This window comes from Tupaia chinensis, unplaced genomic scaffold (genome assembly GCF_000334495.1).
Source record: "Tupaia chinensis unplaced genomic scaffold, TupChi_1.0 Scaffold000094_1, whole genome shotgun sequence".
Lineage (NCBI taxonomy): Eukaryota > Metazoa > Chordata > Mammalia > Scandentia > Tupaiidae > Tupaia > Tupaia belangeri.
Window position 1 is genome coordinate 4,214,732 of NW_006159556.1, and position 20,667 is coordinate 4,235,398.

At 39.8% G+C, this 20,667-nt stretch overlaps 1 protein-coding gene across 9 annotated transcripts in view; it reads right to left on the bottom strand.

Annotated features, from left to right (window-relative positions):
- The window catches only part of PTPN13 (protein tyrosine phosphatase non-receptor type 13), a 217,226-nt gene that overhangs the window by 6,953 nt on the left and 189,606 nt on the right, over positions 1-20,667 (bottom strand). For all 9 annotated transcript variants that reach the window (XM_027769869.1, XM_027769867.1, XM_027769870.1 and 6 more), the window contains 8 exons: positions 18,739-18,832; positions 13,792-13,929; positions 12,773-12,861; positions 10,550-10,605; positions 8,268-8,377; positions 7,016-7,164; positions 4,836-4,926; positions 771-1,108 (listed from right to left, as the gene is read on the bottom strand). In XM_027769869.1, the coding sequence (XP_027625670.1) occupies positions 771-1,108; positions 4,836-4,926; positions 7,016-7,164; positions 8,268-8,377; positions 10,550-10,605; positions 12,773-12,861; positions 13,792-13,929; positions 18,739-18,832 (1,065 nt within the window). The remainder of the gene's footprint in view (positions 1-770; positions 1,109-4,835; positions 4,927-7,015; positions 7,165-8,267; positions 8,378-10,549; positions 10,606-12,772; positions 12,862-13,791; positions 13,930-18,738; positions 18,833-20,667) is intronic.

Sequence of the window (20,667 nt, forward strand, 5' to 3'; positions counted from 1 at the left end):
TCTGAGCTCAGTTTACTGAGGGCTGAGGTGACTGCGGCAGGAATGAGCTGAATGGCGTGCTTATACTCCATTGTCCATGTATACCTAAGTACGTTAACTTGTCTTTATGAGGACATATTTTCTACTTAAAGATCTTTTAAAAGCGTTTTAATGGTTCTATTTAAAGGTTTCATTTTTTTTTTTTTGAGAGGTTTTTGCTATAGGGCGCGTGCACCCGCCAGACAGAGACAGAGAGATAGAAAGCGAGAAATCACCCCCCAGAGGGGATGGCCACGCCGCAATCCCTTCTCCTCCATTCTCCTCTCAGGATCTTGGACACACACACACACACACACACCCACACACGCGCCTGGCGTGAATTTAAGCCACTGGGTCCGGGACTCGCACCGCGGTCGACTACATGGGAGTCCAGAGACATAGCCATTATGTTAACTGCTGGTCCCAAGGTTTCAATTTTTTTTAAAACGAGTTTTCAGCATGTAGCTTCTGTGCCATTTTGGACAGGATGATGGATGATTGTGTTAAAAGTCCTGCATTTTCATTTTCATTTAACACAGTATACACTAGAAGAAACTACTTGGAAAAATTCATTACAAGAGTTGTGTTTAAATTTAAACTAGACAAAAAAGAACAGGCGGCATTAGTTCCATTGCAGTGGGGACCAGGAAATCACCGGCTTTTATCCAGATATAATTGCACTGGTGCAATCATGGAAAGCTGGGCTCCAATTAGGAGCTAGCCTTACTAAACAGAAAGATCTACTCACTTACCTGAATGTCTTCTAGGGTCATGGCCCTCACCACAAAGCCCTTCAGCTGCTGCAGCCTTTCGAGAGCCAGCCGAAGCCTGTCATTGACCATGGTCGTTGTGCCGAGGATGTTAGGCCAATAGCGCTGGCATTTGATTTTTTCTCCTTCTACTTCTTGGGTCATCATGGCTATTACTGTGGATTTTTGTTCCCAAATCATCTGCCAGAAATCCCCCACAGTTGTAGGGAGAGGTCCTTGGCAGGCAATGTAAACGAACTCTTCTCTCCCCACTGGTATCTTTATAAAGCTGGCATTGATATATCCACCATCATCTCCAAGAGGTACCCTTGTGGCATCATCTGTGAATTCCCAACACAAAACAGAGCCGTCCATCTCATGTGCTTTGAAACAAGAGTCTTACAAATGGAGTGAGCTAAAGATCATGAGAAATTCCTCGTAACCATAGATGAAATTGCAAACACATATTTTGATAAAATTTTTGTTCATGGGACCAGCAGATGGCATAATGGTTATGCCATTGGACTCGCAGTGGCTGACCATGATTTGAGTCCCAGATTCGGTGGCTTATAACTCATGCCGGACATGTGTGTGTGCAAGTCCAAAATCCCGAAAGAAGAATAGAAGAGAAGGGATTGCGGCATGGCCATCGCTCCCCAGGGGGTGATTTCTTGCTTTCTGTCTCTCTAGCAAGCACATGTACCTTATAGCAAAAATCTCTCTCTAAAAAAAATAATAAAATTACATTTTTACTTTGTAGCATGGTCAGATTATTTTACTCTTCTTGCACATTCATGTTACAACTATGTTTAAGATGTCAATGAGTTTCTGACATAAAATTTGGTATTTGATAGTTGTATAGATTTGGGTGAATAAATGAAAATTCATAAATTATAAAAGCATTTAGAACTTTTTGATTAATAACTAGAGAAACAAAAAGAATTTGGTACTTTATCATTATTTTAATGATAATGACAATACCGAATGACAATGCCAAAATCACACACACACACACACACACATTATTTTTTTTTAAAGAGGTTTTACTTTGCCTTAGGGTGCATTCATTCACCAGAGAGAGAGAGACAGAGACAGTGAGAGGAAAAATGAGAAATCACCCCCCAGGAGGAATGGCCATGACACAATCCCTTCTCCTCTATTCTCTAGGAATTTTGGGCATGCACGCACATGTGCCCAGCGTGATTTTCAAGCCACCAGGTCTGGGACTTGAATTTCAGTTGGCCAGTGATGTAACCACTATGCCATCTGCTGGCTTCCATGTATATATTTCATATTGCCAGACTGTGCTCATTAGAGATACACACACAGAGGAAGAAAGATGGAAAGCAACCCCCAGTGGATATGGTCACACTGCAATCCTTTTTCCTCCCTTTTTTCATTTTATCAGGATTTTGGGACTACGGGTATGTCCCATACTAGAGTATACACTATGCATGTAAGCCCAGTGTGGGGGGTTGGGGTTTGGACCACAGCTGGCCATGTGGGATCTGGCTCCCTATGCCCGTGGTGCTTAACCACTGTGCCCCAACATTTTTATAGAACAAAGATTATTATAGCTATTAAAGGACTTAATGTAAATATTTTGGTATAATTAACTCCTGCTCGCTGAAAAAATTAAATATTAATATTTTAATTAATAAATAAAAAATAGGCAGTTAAAACAATAAACACAATAAATAAAAGGGCAGCTCATTTTATTCTCTAGCCATATAGCTCCTTATATTTGTGTAATTATAATTTCTTTTCACTTTATTATTTTTTTTGGAGAGGTTTTTGCTATAGGGCTTGTGCGCTCGCCAGAAAGAGAGAGACATAGAGACAGAAAGTGAGAAATCACCCCCCAGGGGGGATGGCCACACCACAATCCCTTCTCCGTTCTCCTCTTGGGATCTTGGGCACACATGCACACGCGCCCGGCATGAGTTTTTAAGCCACCGGCTCTGGGACGCAAACCGTGGTCTACTACATGGGAGTTCAGCGACATAGCCATTACGCTAACTGCTTGTCCCTCACGTTTTTGTTTTGAAAGAGAGATTTTTGCTATAGGGCATGTGTGCTCACCAGATACACAGAGAGGCAGAAAGTGAGAAATCACTCCTCAGGCAGAATGGCCACACTTCAGTCCCTGTTCCTCCATTCTCCTCTTGGGATTCTGAGTATGCATGCACTTGAGCCTGGCTTAAGTTTTAAGCCACTGGGTCCAGGACTCGAACCATGGTTAACTATGTGGGAGTCCAGTGATGTAACCATTATACCATCTGCTATTCCCACCTTCTTTAAATTTTTTTTTATTAGAGAGATTTTGGCTATAGGGCACATGCACTTCCCAGAGAGACAGAAAGCGAGAAATCTCTCCCCAGAGGAGATGGCCACACTGCAATCCCTTCTCCTCCATTCTCCTCTTGGGATTTTGGGTATGCACACACACATGCCCAGTGTGAGGTTTAAGCCACAGGTTCCAAGACTTGAACCACGGTTGACAATGTGGGAGTCCAGTGACATAACCATTACACCATCTGCTGGTCCTCTTTGTAATTATAATTTCTTATAGTCAAAACATATATTTTTTTTCTTGGAGAGCTTTTTGCTATAGGGCATGTGTGCTTACCAGACAGACAGAGACAGAGAGACAACGAGAAATCACCCCCCGGGGGAATGGCCATGCTGCAATCCCTTCTCCATTCTCCTCTTGGGATCTTGGGCACATATGTACATGCGCCCGGCGTGAGTTTTAAGCCACCGGGTCCGGGACTTGAACTGCAATCGACTATATGGAGTCCGGCAACATAGCCATTACGCTAACTGCTGGTCCCTTAAAATTTTTTAATAATAGGTTCCAAAATCCTCCATCAATTGCTCTTTTTACTTGACTTCTCTTAGTCCATACATAGTCATTTGTTTCATAAAGATAAATCAGCTCATTAGTTTTGGACTATGGCTTGTCTCATTCTGAGATATTTGGCCATTTGGTTTTATTGGCCTAAAAAACCCCTATATAGTTTATGCTGTGTCATAATCTACTCCATTTTAAGAATACTATCTAAGATTTTTCTTATAGGAAGCTTTTGTAAATGCATTTTGTGCCTTCCATCTGGAGTGGAAAAATTCAGTCACACCATTACTCAGCCCATTATCTGTCACTATTGGTTTTGTTATTTATCTTGGGATTTCCTGGTAAAGACAGAGTCAGTGTATCATATACTCTAATGCAAAGTGCTCATATATATAAATGTGGCTATCGATAACTAGAAGTTGCTAAAGGCTAACATTTTGGCTATACAGATATAATCATACATAATTAAAAAAACATATTGTTAATTGGTGAAGTGGGCAATAAATAGGTAATAATAATTGCTTTTATTTTCAGGACCAGCAGATGGCATAAATGGTTACACCAGTGGACTCCCTCCCACATAGTCAACTGTGGTTCGAGTCCTGGACCTAGTGACTTAACACTCACACTGGGTGCATGTGTGTGTGTGCCCAAAATCCTGAGAGTAGAATGGAAGAGAAGGGATTGTGACTTGGTCATCACCTCCTGGGGGGTGATTTCTCACTTTCTGTCCCTCTGTTTCTTTCTGACATTCTGACAAGCACACACACCTTAAAGCAAAAATCTCTCTGAAAAAAAAAGGGAGAATACATTGTGGCCATCCCTGTTGGGAGCATGATTTCTCACTGTCCCATTCTCTGTCTCTCTGGCAATCGCAGGTGCTCTATGGCAAAAATCTCAACAACAACAGCAATAAAATTAAAATTAAGATTTAAAATGAATTATTTGGCATTAATTTCTAATACTGTGCTAGTAAAAAACTAGTAATATCTTAACAAATATTTAAAATTACTATCACTGATTTTCAGAATACACATAATTTAAAAGAGAATTCAGTCTATACCTAAATTTATTCGCTTCTGATGTAAATCTCCGAATGTGTCCATATGTACATGCTCATTTCAGAAATAGATAAATTAAACTACCATAATAGCTTTAAATAATTTCAAATTATTCTCAACACACGTTCCATGTGAAGTCAAATTAAAACTTACAAGGAAGTATATTTTTATATCTGTTCTTTTTTCTGTTTTCCTTAGTTTGTCCAATTAGACACTGATCCAAAGGTTTTAATTCTTGAAGATTCTGTAAGCAAAAAAATGGAAATAATATTAAATATGTTAAGAGAAGCAGCAGTTCAGTAATAACTATAAATGCTTTAAATGTGCAAGGTGCAAAATTGGCTGGTCAGGACTGACTTTTGAGTGTTAAGTAAGAGATTTCCTAATTAGGCCTAAAATCAGCACTGGTTTGATAAACCAGGGTTGAAATGTGTTACTGCCAAGTATCTTAAATTGAACATGCTGCAGTCAACTAACCTTATGAGATAGTGCTTGTGTCTTTTAGGTTGAGTACGAAAATGTGTATAATTCTATTTGAGAAAAAAATATGACTTATAAAACAACTTTAGCTTAAAGTAATGAGCTAGAACACAATTTCTTGATAGCATTGTTGCGGGTCATAGAATATTCTATGTGGTAGTGTTGTGGTCAGATAGTCCTGTATTCTCTTCTTTTTAATTGTCAGAGGGTCTATGGCCCTTGCTGGAGGCGGGGGTGATGGGCGAGAGAGAGAGAGAGAGAGAGAGAGGAGAGAGAGGAGAGAGAGAGAAGAGAGAGAAGAGAGAGAGAGAGAGAGAGAGAGAAAGCATCCCCTCATTGGGTGTGGTTATGCTACAATCCTTTTTTCTCCATTTTTCCTTCCCATCGGGATTTTGGGCAAACATGTACATGGGTCCAGTATGTTCTTCAAGCCACTGGGGTCAGGATTCTAACTGCTGTGTATGTGGGATCCAGCTCTCCTAACCACTGTGCTATGGGGCGGGCCCATTCCTATGTTTTAAGTCAGCTTTTCCTTTTCAGTAATTCACTCACTCAAAACATATAAAATGAATGCCTACTGTATGCAAGGCATGGAATACAGTGGTGAGCAAGAAGACAGGATTCTGGCTCTCACTGTGATAGCCCGTTGCAGGAAAGAGGTAATAAAACAGTAAACAAACAAAACTGTAACATATGCCTGGAAATTAATAAGCAAAAGTTAATATGCTGCTCTAATAGAGAAAAGTGAAGATCTATGTTTTTAAAAAAATTTTTGCCAGAGTCACATGTGCTTAGCAGAGATAGAGAAAAAGTGAGAAAGCACCCCTGATTGGGAATAGTAACACTACAGACCCTTCTCCTCCATTTCTCTCTCCTCTCAGGATTTTGCACACACATGTACACATACTGGTGTGTTTTTCAAGCCACTGGATCTGAGACTTGGACCACAAAGTCAGTCATGTGGAATCCAGCCACCCTGACCTAGGAAGATCTACATTTTAAGGGTGTGGTAGAAGGTCTCTGATGGTTACAATGAAATCTGAGACCTTAAAGAAATAATTTCTGTAGAATCAAGATTTGGGGAAAGGAGGGGTTGGTTCACCTTAATTACTGTGAGCTACAGTTCCAAATCTATTGGGTTGTCGGAAAAGTCATGATGCAGTTTTGCATAGAAAAATACATCATGACTTTTCTGACAACCCAATATATAATGGAATTAACGTTTTGAGATGTATATACAAAGTAATGAACATACAGCAAAAGCTCTTGGTAAAATTAGCTTCTTTGAGTGGCTACGTAGCTCAGGAGGTGGCTGATAGTTTGAGGGAGAGAAATGATGTCAACCCCAAACCACAGCGTGCTACATTTCTTCTCTGTGTCACGATGATCATGGATGTACCATGAGACCACAGGAGCAAGAGCTCTGAGCCATGGCTGCTGTGAACTGGGTGCACATTCGTGAGCTGGATTAAATTGCAACCTGCTGTTCTTGAAGAATTAAGTGGTTTAGTGGATGGTTGGATTTGATACTTGACTCTTTCTTCTCTAATTCATATTTTTTATCCTTACATATGAGGCAGGGAGAATATATTTAGAGAAATTCATTGGGCTCCAAGTAGCTAATGTGATACTTTTTAATCAATGCCATCAGGATTCTAGTTAGAAAAATGAATTATTTGCTAGATATAAGATGGTGCTTTTATAGTTGAGAATAGTTAACTACAGGTAGAATTGGGAAATAATAGCTGCTTTCAAATTTTCCAAATTACTCCTAACTTTGGTCTAGTAGACATATTTTTTCTTAAAATCAATATATACACTTTGGGGAAAAAACATTGGCAGAAGTAATTTACCTCCAGCTCCTTAGAAGGAATTCCTTGATCTAGCAAACCCCGCAACATTCGAATGACTGATTTCAACTTGGATCCAGAGTACTTGCCAGAGGGAAGTACTTTCACCACAGGGAGTGCAGCAATCTCCTCGTTGGTCAAAAAGGGATGATCTAACAGGAAGACAGCAATAGATACTTTGAAAAAACATTTTCAGTACCAATTTAACCAATAAGTGAACTAATTTGAGCCTATTCTTGCCTCATTTATTTTTTACAAAAGGAAGAGTCTTTAACTAGGAGAATTAATAAGGCAATAGAATTAGTAGCTAGGCTGATTATTACAGTCACCACAGACAGGTATTTGCCATAGCAAGTCTCTTGTAGCCAACTTTTAAGGAAACACCTGTCTACTCAGTTCTTAGGGCTCTAAATAAATGACAGCATCTAAAGGAGTTTACATGGTTTCTTTTTGCTTCTCTTGACTCGACTGGCACTGTTTCAATAAGGAAAATGTTATCTGGTCCTGTTATGGTCGGCCATGTAGGAATCCAGAGCCTTAATCACAATGCCACCTGTTGGCCCTGAAATAACTGCATTTTACAGAAACAAGAGTGAAGATCGTGGGAGCTGAAGATAGTGGATGGCTGAACCTGGGTTACTGGAGTCCACAGAACTGTATGCACACCAACAATCTGCCTAAGACAAACACATATTCACTTTGTTAATTTTGTCTAAAAAACTAAAACTTCAAATGGTAAACCATGTTCTCTGAAGGCATCAGTAAAATATTTCCTTATGTAAGAGAACTGAAACACTGGCTAAAAGCTCATTTTTCTACTTCTTCAGTTGTCCAATGGAAAGGCAGTATTAGTAGGACAGACCAATTGAATCTAGTTCTCAAAAGATGAGGTTGGGATTCAAGGGTAATAATAATTCTCTACCTTTCAGCTATTCACCTATTTTACTATAAATAAAAAGTGCTCGTGCCATTCGAGAATGGCAAGATCGTGACTTTGTAGTATTTAAAGTACATATACAGTTATGTGCATTTTGTTCCTCCTAGCCGCTGAGAGTTTATGGCAACCACTGCATGAATAATCTGGTTATATAAATAAATGTTGCTGTTTGTCAATGTGATTAACTTTACGTATGAAGCCAAATGATATAGACATATGGTGAAATGACATCTATATATTTTGAAGGCTGTTATTTTTAAACACATATTTTTTTCTATTCATTGTTTTCAGAGGAAAAACTGCTAGTAAAATTCTTGCCTTTATCAGGATCCTCATGGTCTATCGTCTGTATTGGCAGTTCTCCACTCCCCCACGTTACCTCGTCACCATCAGTCTTCCTTTCTTGTGACTTCGGAATTAAGCTAGAACTACAGAACACATTTGTAGTATTTTCTTCATTTTTTGCCTCCCCAAAAAACTTAAATATTATGGCCCTGAACCACTTATTTCTTCTCAACAATTATTATAGTATTTTGAAATAGATTGTTTAATAATAATAATAATAAAAACATAGTTCTTTTTTTTTTCTTCCATGAGAAAGAGAGAGGCAGAGAGCAAGAGAGACAGGCACCTTCAATAGGGTCCTCATGCCATGACCCACCCCCAACTCCGGCTGGTCCAGATCGCTGGCACGCATGCTCAGAGACATTTCAGGACAGGAACCCAGGAACTTTCCCACATGACCCAGTTCATTACCACTGTGCCACCAACTGGGCCCCATAATTCTTAGCACTTATTGGTAAATGTAAATTGAACTGAGATGTAGAACCATTTAATACAGTTTAAAATTTATCCGCAACTAGATCCCAAGTCTTTGAACCTCTGGCTGAAGGAGTCTCTTTGAGGATGGAGAAGGTGGTGGCTTTGTTTCTATCCTTCACTGCAGAGGAGTGACTGCAATTGTGCTTCCACTGGAACAGAGGAAATCATCCACCATAAACGCAGCTTAATTGCTGCCCTGTTACTGACATTTTTGGAATGTCAGTCCTTGTCCTACTTTAATGGTCTATTACTGTCATCAGACAAAAGAACTCTGCTTTGTCGCTCCAAGTATCAGAAAGTGAAAAGTGTATCCAAGCTCTTATATGACCCTTTTTCATTTTGGCTTAGCACTAAATACTATTCTCCTACTTAGTTTCTTTTTTCTAGCATCCACCTCACTAGGGATGGTTCCTGCTATACATTCCTAGAACTAGTACTGAGTTCCATTATACTGAGTTCCCAGACACGGCAGTGTCTTTCTAACTTTCAGCTATAGCAAATGACTTAGCTCACCAGTAGAGATTTCTTTAAACAAATTAAGGTATGTGCATACGATGTGATAGTGGGCAGCTGCTGAAAAGAAGCAACAATTTTTATGACCTTCATCGTTCTTAGGCACAGATTGTATAACATCGATCATTATAATTGTATGGCCCTTCGTGTGTTTAGAGATGTTAAAACAAAAAAGTGCATCCAAGAACTAGTAATATGTAAAAGTTTTTTCAGTTTAATAGTGTTTCCAATCGCCCACCAAAGAGACTGCAGTACTTTATGTTTCCTTTTTCCTCCCTCTCTCATTGCCCAAAGTATAAGAGATGCCTATTTGCTGATACCTTCCTTTTTGGATATTTGTTAATTATAAGAAATAAAACTGTATTTATTTCTCCATTAATAATATATATCCGTTTATCTACCTTGGTCAAAAATTCACTCTCAATTTTCCTTTCTGGGAAAATGTAAATAGCTCCTTTGACCATCTGATTATCGTCTAATATGAAGTGAAATTTATGTGCAGTCACTTTGTTGACCAACAATATACATAACCTTTCCCTGATATACAGTGTTACCAAAAAAAATCTTATTTTCTATTACAAATTGTTTTCAAAAATAAATTTTTTGTGGTGTTATAAGAAGTTCCTTATCCCTTTTATTTTTGGAGAGGCTTTTGCTATAGGGCGCGTGCATTCGCAAGAAAGACAGACACAGAGAGATAGAAAGTGAGAAATCGCCGCCCAGGGAGGATGGCCATGCCACAATCCCTTCTCCCCCATTCTCCTCTTGGGATCTTGGGCACGCATGCACACGGGCCTGGTGTGAGTTTAAGCCACTGGGTCTGGGACTCAAACCGCGATCAGTTACATGGGAGTTCAGCAACATAGCCATTATGCTAACTGCTGGTCCCAGTTCCTTATCTCTTTGTTTTCCTTTTTTCATGAATGAAAATTAAAAATTTGGGAAAAATAGAAAAAAGTAAAAAAAAAAATTACTATCATCCTAGCAGAAGAAGGCAGTCATTATCATCACTGTTGACATTTCCTTTGGGAATGTCACAGTTAAGAGATTATTGGGTTTTTTTTGAGCAATGATAAAATAAACATACTTTCACAAGTCACTAGAACCTCTTTATGACAAAAAGAATTTAAAGCATTCTTGATATTCAACTATTGTTTCATAATTTACTCAATAATTTCATTTTATTGGGAAACAAATGGAAATCTTCAGAGCATTTTTTTCAAAAAGAATAGAAACATTATAGACATTTTCAAAAATGATCTCACCTTTCACTTTTTAATCTTTCTTCACAATATTCTTCACAGCCATTCACTTTGGCAGACTGCAATAAAAATAAATCAAAATAAAATTAGCCCATTTGTAAAAAAAACCCAATCGATTTCATGTTTAATTTTTTCTATGATTCGATTTCATATTTTACTATCATTGTTTATCCTCATATTAGAAAGACACATATGACATTCAATTAATATGCTCCAATCAATGACTTAGGTGTCTTCAGTGGCTTAACAGTTTTTGCTGGTTCCACTTATCTATGTTCATATCCATCTTGGCTTTTCATCTTTTTATTTTTTTTTTCAAATTTGCAAGAAGGAGCATACACTCACGAGGGATGGGGCAACAGGGAGAGAGAAAGTGAGAAAGTACTCCTCAACTCTATGGGAAGAAGAGATCAACAAATTTAAAGAGCTTGAAAAAAAGACTCATGGATTTGGGACCAGCAGTTAGTGTAATGGCTATGTTGCTGGACTCCCATGTAGTTGACCGCGGTTCGAGTCCCGGACCCGGTGGCTTAAAACTCATGCTGGGTGCATGTGTGTGCGTGCCCAAAATCCTGAGAGGAGAATGGAGGAGAAGGGATTGTGGCGTGGCCATCCCCTTTGGGGGATGATTTCTTGCTTTCTGTCTCTCCGTCTATGTCTGTCTGGCTGGCGAGCGCTATAGCAAAAACCTCTCAAAAAAAAAAAAAAAAGACTCATGGATTTGAAGTTTATTGAGTGAAGGGGAGATTGCAGAAGTAGTCAGGGGCCTTAAAACAAAAGAAATTTCTCATTTTTAAAAATACTCTGTCCTGATAAAGATTGACGTATATAATTTACTAACAATTTAGGAATACGAGTTGACATCTCTTCGTAATTGTAACAGATTGTGCCTGCTATGGTTATTGGATCTGTGAAACACTGTATTCCTCATGTGAACTGATTAATTTCTGATAATAAAAAAGGCAAGATGACACATTTGAAACTACTAAAAAATTTTTTAAAGGTTTTTGCCATAGAGTGTGTGCTTGCCATTGAGAGAGACAGTGAGAGGGAAAGTGAGAAATCAACCCCACATGGGAATGGCCATACCACAATCACTTCTTTTCCACTCTCCTCTTAGGATTTTGGACACACAGGCACATGTACCAGCGTGTTTCTCAAGCTGCTGGGTCTGGGACTCAAACTGCACGGTTGAACATGTGGGATCCAGCTCCCTACCCACTAGGCCTCAGAGCTAGCACAGAAAACCTTTTTCAAGGAGTCTATTGTTATAATTCTTAATATTCTGATGATGTGAAAGAACATCTTAAATAAACTCACTAGAGAATGCTGCATCTTGAAATATCCAATATTTGTATAATAACTTTTCTAGATTAAGAAATATGTACTTGGGACCAGCAGTAAGCGTAATGGCTATGTTGCTGGACTCCCATGTAGTTTGAGTCCCAGACCTGGTGGCTTAAAGTCATGCTGGGTGCGTGTGTGTGTATGCCCAAGATCCCGAGAGGAGAATGGAGGAGAAAGGATTGCAGCGTGACCATCCTCCCTGGGGGGGTGATTTCTTGCTTTCTGTCTCTGTGTCTTTCTTTCAGGCGAGTGCACGCACCCTACAGCAAAAATCTCTCCCAAAAAAGAAAAGAAAAATATCTACTCAACAATATAAGCTTCTACACACACACATACCCACACACACACACATTAATGATTTATAAATGTTTAATGAACAATCATGTGTATATAAGATTGTGTGAGCACATGCATGCATAGTAACTGTTAAAACAGCATTGTTTTGACAGTTTTAAAGATGTGACGTAGGAAAGCTAAGGATAGTGAGGGAATTACTCTAAACACTGAGCAAGATCAGGTTTATATAAATAAAGATGATGCTGAGTTTGAGGAACATTAACTATTTCATGCTTTTTCTGAACTCAATGTCCCAGAGATCCAATTTTAGTTTTTCCATAAGAATTTGAAAAGCCTGCCATTACATTTTGAAAGCTAATTCTTCCTCTTTTTCCTTCTTCTTCTAAATCTGAGGCATCTGAATAGTGATTCTTTCACTGGGACAGGACGGCACTTTAATGTAACAAATTACATTAACCTGTTTTCCCCTCAATGTAATTTTCCAGTGAAAAAGCAACAAGCTCTTATTATTTCATCTTCTGAGTTAAACAGAAATCTACCAAGGTATAGCATCCTTGGCTGGTTATGCAGGTATAATCTTACCTCAGTGAAATCCTCAGGTAAAGGTGAACCATCACAGTCTGTGTCCTCTGCTCGCTCTTCTGATAACTTGCCATTTGTCCTTAATGTGTCTGGAATAGAAACATGAGCAGCAGAAAAGCTTTCATTTACCTTCAAAGAAGGCATGAATGGACCCCTATCCTAATGGTTTCAATGTTCTAACTAAAACAGTTAGGTATAAACATTATGGGACATGTCAGTATAAAATTTTTGGTTAAACTTATCTACTAAAATTGCAATGCATTAAGAATGGCTTAGTGGGACCAGCAGTTAGCGTAATGGCTATGTTGCTGGACTCCCATGTAGTCGACCACGGTTCGAGTCCCGGAACTGGTGGCTTAAACTCACGCTGGGCGTGTGTGCATGTGTGCCCAAGATCCCAAGAGGAGAATGGAGGAGAAGGGATTGCGGCGTGACCATCCCCCCGGGGGGTGATTTCTCGCTTTTTGTGTCTCTGTCTCTCTCTGTCTGTCTGGCGAGCGCATGCACCCTATAGCAAAAACCTCTCCAAAAGAAAAAAAGAATGGCTTAGTAATGGGGCCAGCAGATGGCTTGGTGGTTAGAGGTGCTGGACTCCCACATGGCCAATCACAGTTCGAGTCCCAGGCCTGGCAACTTGCTTTGTCATTTCTATGCTTGCTTGCATGTGTGCACTCTTTCTCTCTCTGGTCAAATTTAAAATAAATAAATAAATAAAAACTAAACAAACCATTGTAAAAGAAAAAAGAATGGCCTACTATCAATTGGGTTAAATATTTGAACTAACATTTCTAAAAGTAAAAGCAATGATGTTAATTATATGTTTTGAGATCTCACCAACTCACCCGCCAGTATGGGAACAAAAAACCCAGTTGATAATAAATTCTACTTTATTTCTGATATTTTGCACCAATGGAGAATATAGGAAGATGCTAATTTATTTTGCATTTGCTCAAAAAATATTCCCTAGAAGATATCCTAGTATTTCTAAGTGTATCAGTTTATTAATCTGGTTCACCCACCCGCAACACAGGTCTCTCCTGCCACATTATTTTGGTGTAAAAGGTTCTGGGCTTCCTCGTCTACGACATCCAGCAGAGACTGAATAACTTCAGCTTCTTGAGGATCATCATAAATGTCATCTTCTTGTATTTCAGATTCTTGAAAAACAAAACAAAAATTTATAATTTACAGGGAGTGCTTTTTGTTTTAATTTGACTCAGCACTTGCTGAATGGAGACAGAGGGAGAAAGAGAGATGGAAAGTGAGAAAGCACCGCACCCCCACCCCCCTCATGAAGGATGGTCATGCCGCACTCTCTTCTTCTCCAGCTCTTTCTTAGGGACTTCGGGAACACAGGCACACATGCCTGGTATGTTTTTCAAGCCTCCTGGTCTGGTACTTGAACTGCACTATAGGCCATATGGGACGCAGCCACCTTAACCACCACACCCTTGGCTGGCCTGGGACTTGACTTTACTCATATTTTATTTTATTTTTGTAACATGGCTAACAGAAGCACAGAGAATGGCAGGCACATGCAGAGAAAGAAAGAGAGAGCTAATGGGCAGTTCTCTCTCTCTCTCTCTCTCTTTTTAAAAGAGATTTTTGCTATAGAGCACATGCGCTTGCCAGAGAGCTAGATATAGAAGGTAAGAAGCCACCCCCTCCTTCCCCGGGGGATGGCCATGCTGCAATCACTTCTTCTCTATTCTCCTCTCAGGGTTTTGGGCATGCACACATGTGTGCCCGGTATGAGTTTTAATCCACCAGGTCCAGGACTCAAAGCATGATGGACTACGTGGGAGTCCAGCAATGCAATCATCACACCATCTGTCGGTCCCTCTCGCTCTCTCTTTTAAGAGAAGGTTAGTTTATTTTATCTTGCTGTGGAGTGCCTGTGCTTGCCTAAGAGAGGCAGAGAGAGAGAAAGAGAGAAAGTATCCCCCAGGGGGGATGTAGATGCTACAATCCCATCTCCTACATTCTCTTGGGATTTGGGGCATGCATGCGTTCACACATGTGTGTGTCTGACATGTCTTCCAAGCTGCCGGGTCCAGTACTCAAGCAGCACAGTTGACCATGTGGGGCCCAGTTGCTTCAATCACCTCACTGGCTGGCTCCTTAAGGTTACTTTAAAATATTAACACAAAAAGTGTCAAGCAGAATATGCTTATTCTTTTCTTTTCTTTTTCTTTTTTTTTAAATGAGAGAGAGAGAGAACACAGGAGGGAGAGAACACACACAGAAAGAGAGGTATTTTTGACAGTTTCTCAGCTGCTGCAATTCTCTTGCTTCAGCCTCCTAGTTAGCTAGGACCACGCACGTGTACCATTGCGCTCAGCCTGTTTAACGTGGGTCCCCCATGTTGCCACAGCCATTGTTCAGCAATACTCTCCCATTTGTGCCAGTTTGTTTGGGCTGGGTCTTTACATATTATAAACAGCCACTTTGAAAAGCAGCTATGACTAAAAAAGAGGTTATGGTAATGCAACCCAGTCATTTTAACTTCCAGAACTACTCTTGGTGTCATGAAAAAAATACCACGTAAATGCAACTTACAAAGAATAAATTAAGGGACCAGCGCTTAACATAAAGGCTATGTTGCTGGGCTCCCATGTAGTCAACCATGGTTCAAGTCCCAGACTTGCATGCGCTTGCCAGAGAGCTAGATATAGAAGGTAAGAAGCCACCCCCTCCTTCCCCGGGGGATGGCCATGCTGCAATCACTTCTTCTCTATTCTCCTCTCAGGGTTTTGGGCATGCACACATGTGTGCCCGGTATGAGTTTTAATCCACCAGGTCCAGGACTCAAAGCATGATGGACTACGTGGGAGTCCAGCAATGCAATCATCACACCATCTGTCGGTCCCTCTCGCTCTCTCTTTTAAGAGAAGGTTAGTTTATTTTATCTTGCTGTGGAGTGCCTGTGCTTGCCTAAGAGAGGCAGAGAGAGAGAAAGAGAGAAAGTATCCCCCAGGGGGGATGTAGATGCTACAATCCCATCTCCTACATTCTCTTGGGATTTGCGGCATGCATGCGTTCACACATGTGTGTGTCTGACATGTCTTCCAAGCTGCCGGGTCCAGTACTCAAGCAGCACAGTTGACCATGTGGGGCCCAGTTGCTTCAATCACCTCACTGGCTGGCTCCTTAAGGTTACTTTAAAATATTAACACAAAAAGTGTCAAGCAGAATATGCTTATTCTTTTCTTTTCTTTTTCTTTTTTTTTAAATGAGAGAGAGAGAGAACACAGGAGGGAGAGAACACACACAGAAAGAGAGGTATTTTTGACAGTTTCTCAGCTGCTGCAATTCTCTTGCTTCAGCCTCCTAGTTAGCTAGGACCACGCACGTGTACCATTGCGCTCAGCCTGTTTAACGTGGGTCCCCCATGTTGCCACAGCCATTGTTCAGCAATACTCTCCCATTTGTGCCAGTTTGTTTGGGCTGGGTCTTTACATATTATAAACAGCCACTTTGAAAAGCAGCTATGACTAAAAAAGAGGTTATGGTAATGCAACCCAGTCATTTTAACTTCCAGAACTACTCTTGGTGTCATGAAAAAAATACCACGTAAATGCAACTTACAAAGAATAAATTAAGGGACCAGCGCTTAACATAAAGGCTATGTTGCTGGGCTCCCATGTAGTCAACCATGGTTCAAGTCCCAGACTTGGTAGCTTAAACTCACATCGGGGGCATGTGCATGTGTACCCAAGATCCTGAGAGGAGAATGGAGGAGAAGGGATTGCGGCATGGCCATCCCCCTGGTGGATGATTTCTTGCTTTCTGTCTTTCTGTCTCTCTCTGTCTTTCTGGCAAGTGCATGCGCCCTATAACAAAAACCTCTCCAAAAAAAAAAAAAAAAAATTAAAATCGGGCTAGCAGGTAGCATGGTGGTTAAGGGAGCTGGACTCCCATATGGCTGACCGCGGTTTGAGTCTCGGACCTGGCGGCTGGTTTTGTCACTTTCCACCTCTCTCTCTGTTTTTCTCACGCTGGTCAAATTAAAATAAATAAATAAATACAGTTAAATTAAAAAAAAAAAATCAATGTTGGTGACAAACCTTTCCATGAGACATTAATACATCGACGTTAATTTTCTTACATTAAATTGATCTCAAATTATTATTTTGTAAAAGAAATAGAAATAGAAAAGTTATGTTATGGGGTTGGCAGGTGGCTGACATAGTGTTTGAGGTATTGGACTCCCACATGGTGGATAGCAGTTCAAATCCTGGAGCCAGCAGCTTGAAACTCATGCTGGGCTCAAGTGTATGTTTGTTCAAAATCTTAAGAGGAGAACGGAAGAGAAGGTGACTTAAACTCACACCAGGCATGTGTACGTGCATACGCAGAGGAGAAGGGATTGTGGCATGGCCAACCCCTAGCGATAGGAGAACAAACCCAATTTTAAAAATGGGAAGGGCCAGCCCTGTAGCCTCGTGGTGAAGGGAGAGGAATCCCACATGCCTGACTTCGGTCCAAATCCTTGCTCTAGAGTCTTGAAAATTAAGCCAGGCACGTGTGCATGCCCCAAATCCTGACAGGATGGAGACACAGAGGAGAAGGGATGGCAGCATGACCACACCCCAGTGGAGATTTTCTTCCTTTCCCTTTCCTTCTCTGTCTGTTTTAAGCACATGCACCCTCTAGCAATTATTACTAAAAGTGGGCAAAAGATTTGCACTATCACATCACCAAAGACATGCATATCACCAAGAAGTACTTGACAAGATCAGGGAAATAAAAATGAACACAAATGAAATATCTGATGATGCACCACCCATTTCCAGAATGGCTTGAAAACACACAAAGAAAACAGATAGCTCTTAATGCTAGAAAGGTGGTAGGTAACTGGGACTCTCAGGCATTACTGGTAGGACTGCAAAACAGTACATTCACTATGGAAGAGTTTGTTGTTTCTTAAAATTAAAATACACTTACTATATGACCTACCATCACACTTCCAAGTGACATGAAAACTTAAGTGCACATGGGGCTGGCAGGTGGTGTGGTGGTTAAGGGTGCTCGACTCCCACATGGCCGACCATGGTTCGAGTCCTAGACCTGATGGCTTGCTTTCTCACTCTCTCTTTCTTTCTCCATCTCTCTGTTTTTCTCACGCTGGTCAAATTAAAATAAATAAATAAATACAGTTAAATTAAAAAAAAAAAATCAATGTTGGTGACAAACCTTTCCATGAGACATTAATACATCGACGTTAATTTTCTTACATTAAATTGATCTCAAATTATTATTTTGTAAAAGAAATAGAAATAGAAAAGTTATGTTATGGGGTTGGCAGGTGGCTGACATAGTGTTTGAGGTATTGGACTCCCACATGGTGGATAGCAGTTCAAATCCTGGAGCCAGCAGCTTGAAACTCATGCTGGGCTCAAGTGTATGTTTGTTCAAAATCTTAAGAGGAGAACGGAAGAGAAGGTGACTTAAACTCACACCAGGCATGTGTACGTGCATACGCAGAGGAGAAGGGATTGTGGCATGGCCAACCCCCTGGAGGGGTGATTTTTCACTTTCTGTCTCTCTGTCTCTTTAGTGAGTTCATGTGCCCTCTAGCAAAATATCTTTTAAAAAAAAAGTTATGTTACAAAGGTTAAGAATATAATAGGTCAGACAAAACATCTTCAAGATAAGTTTTCTAAACTGTTAGGAAGCCTGTGAATTGCTACTTTACGGAATGTAAGACACTCTATCAAGCAAAGTAGTTATCTTTTCAATCCTCTAAAAATAGTTTCTGTCTCAGAGATGAGAAAGGATGCTGGACATTTGTACAGTCATGCAGGTAACAATATTCGTTCTACATTGCTCTGTTATTTCTTGAGCAATCTTTCCTTTTAAAGCTATAGTAGGGTAAAGAGAGTAAGAGAGAATACCTAATAGTTGTTTATTACTTGAATTATGAGGACACTTAATGTAATTGTATGATTTATTTGGAAAATTACCTTTGGATAAAGTTGAGTTTGCTGGTCCCTTCATCTGATAAGCAGAACATTTTCCTTCAGGGTACAAAAGTTCAATGATTTCTTCCCCATTAACCTAAAATGCAAAACCAAAGCCAGTCATCAGATGATTGTTTCTCTAATTTCTAGAGTTAGGGAGGGACTGTGCATCCTCCTTTCTTCCTCTTCCTTAGCACAGCGCCCATTTTACATCTCCCCACTTGGGTTGGTGTGGACAGGAAGTCCCAGGACAATTAAATATGCAATGGAACGGGGCTTTCTATCATCAAATATGTCTGCAAACATTACCTTAAATAACATTAAATCCATATTTTTATTCCAAAAATTCTTACAACTCTAACATAACTGTTGAGATGCCCAAAGTACATAGGATATCTTAAACTTATTTGACTACAGAACTCTCTTATTTGGAGCATATTTTAGACACTTATCTTCTATAGAACTTAGAAAAGTTTAATAGGACTACAAAACCCTAGAAGTTGAAGAAAAGGGGAAAAATCAATTTGTAAAGTATTTATAAATTTGTGACATGGATGTAGACTCTAATTTAGTCACCCAATCATCTGTTAGGTACATAAATTTTAAAATCTAGCCTAACTCTAATGTGAATTTAAGAAAAGTAATTTATAACTATAATAACATAATTACACAACAGAAAATAACTTTCTAATGCAATAGTAAATTGTAAAGCACTTGGCATAGACTATAGAAAAAAAAGTAGGGACCAGCAGTTGGCGTAATGGCTATGTCACTGGACTCCCATGTAGTTGACCATGGTTCGAGTCCCAGACCTGGTAGCTTAAACTCATGTCGGGTGCATGTGCGTGCGTACCCAAGATCCCGAGAGGAGAAAGGAGGAGAAGGGATTGCAGTGTGGCCATCTCCCTTGGGAGGTGATTTCTCGCTTTCTGTCTCCCTGTCTCTCTCTTTCTTTCTGGCCAGCACACATACTCTATAGCAAAAACCTCTTGAAAAAAAAAAAAGAAAATAAAAAGTGATTTGAGGAAAAATACAGAATTGAATTACCAAAATAAATTAAATAAATTTATGCAAATAAAAGATTGTGGTTTGCTCTAAAAGTTTTACTCTTTTTATTTAATTAAATTATTATTATTATTATTATTTTTGGAGAGCTTTTTGCTAAAGGGCGTGGGCGCTCGCCAGAAAGACAGAAAGAGACAGAGAGACAGAAAGTGAGAAATCACCCTCCAGGGGGGATGGCCACCCCTCAATCCCTTCTCCTCCATTCTCCTCTTGGCATCTTGGGCATGGACACACACGTGTGGTGTGAGTTTAAGCCACTGAGTCTGGGACTTGAATTGCAGTCGACTACATGGGAGTCCAGTGACGTAGCCATTATGCCAACTGCTGGTCCCTACTCTTTTTATTAAGATAAAAAATATGCATGGAAAAAATTAGACATGGTAAGTGCAATAGAATTATTGGTTGATAAACAGTGGTAATATAATGATGTTAAAAAGCTTCACTGGATTGCAAAACTGTTCTGAGAAATTCATAGTACAGATATTAGCATACAAGGACAGAACAGTGTTTGGGAGACTTCCTGGAAGATTTGAAGGTCAACAGACACTCTGGCAGCCATGAATAGCAGCAGTCCTGTTTTCTGAGTTTTATGTTAATCTAATAGAAACTCTACCCTTCCCTCTTTCAACAATTTGCTGGTATTTGAAAAAAAAAATAAGCATCACGCTGCCTGAGTAACAGGAGAAATACATGAAAATGCAGTTGCTTCAGTTATGTGAAATGAAAGATCTTCTGAATAAACAGAGGACAGTGGATACTGCTGTCCCATCACCCAAACACACACATGACAAAGGAAATTTTATCTCCATGTCTCGATCATTTCTGCCTTAATATTCTTCTACTATGGTGCCTTTTCAGGTCTCGCTA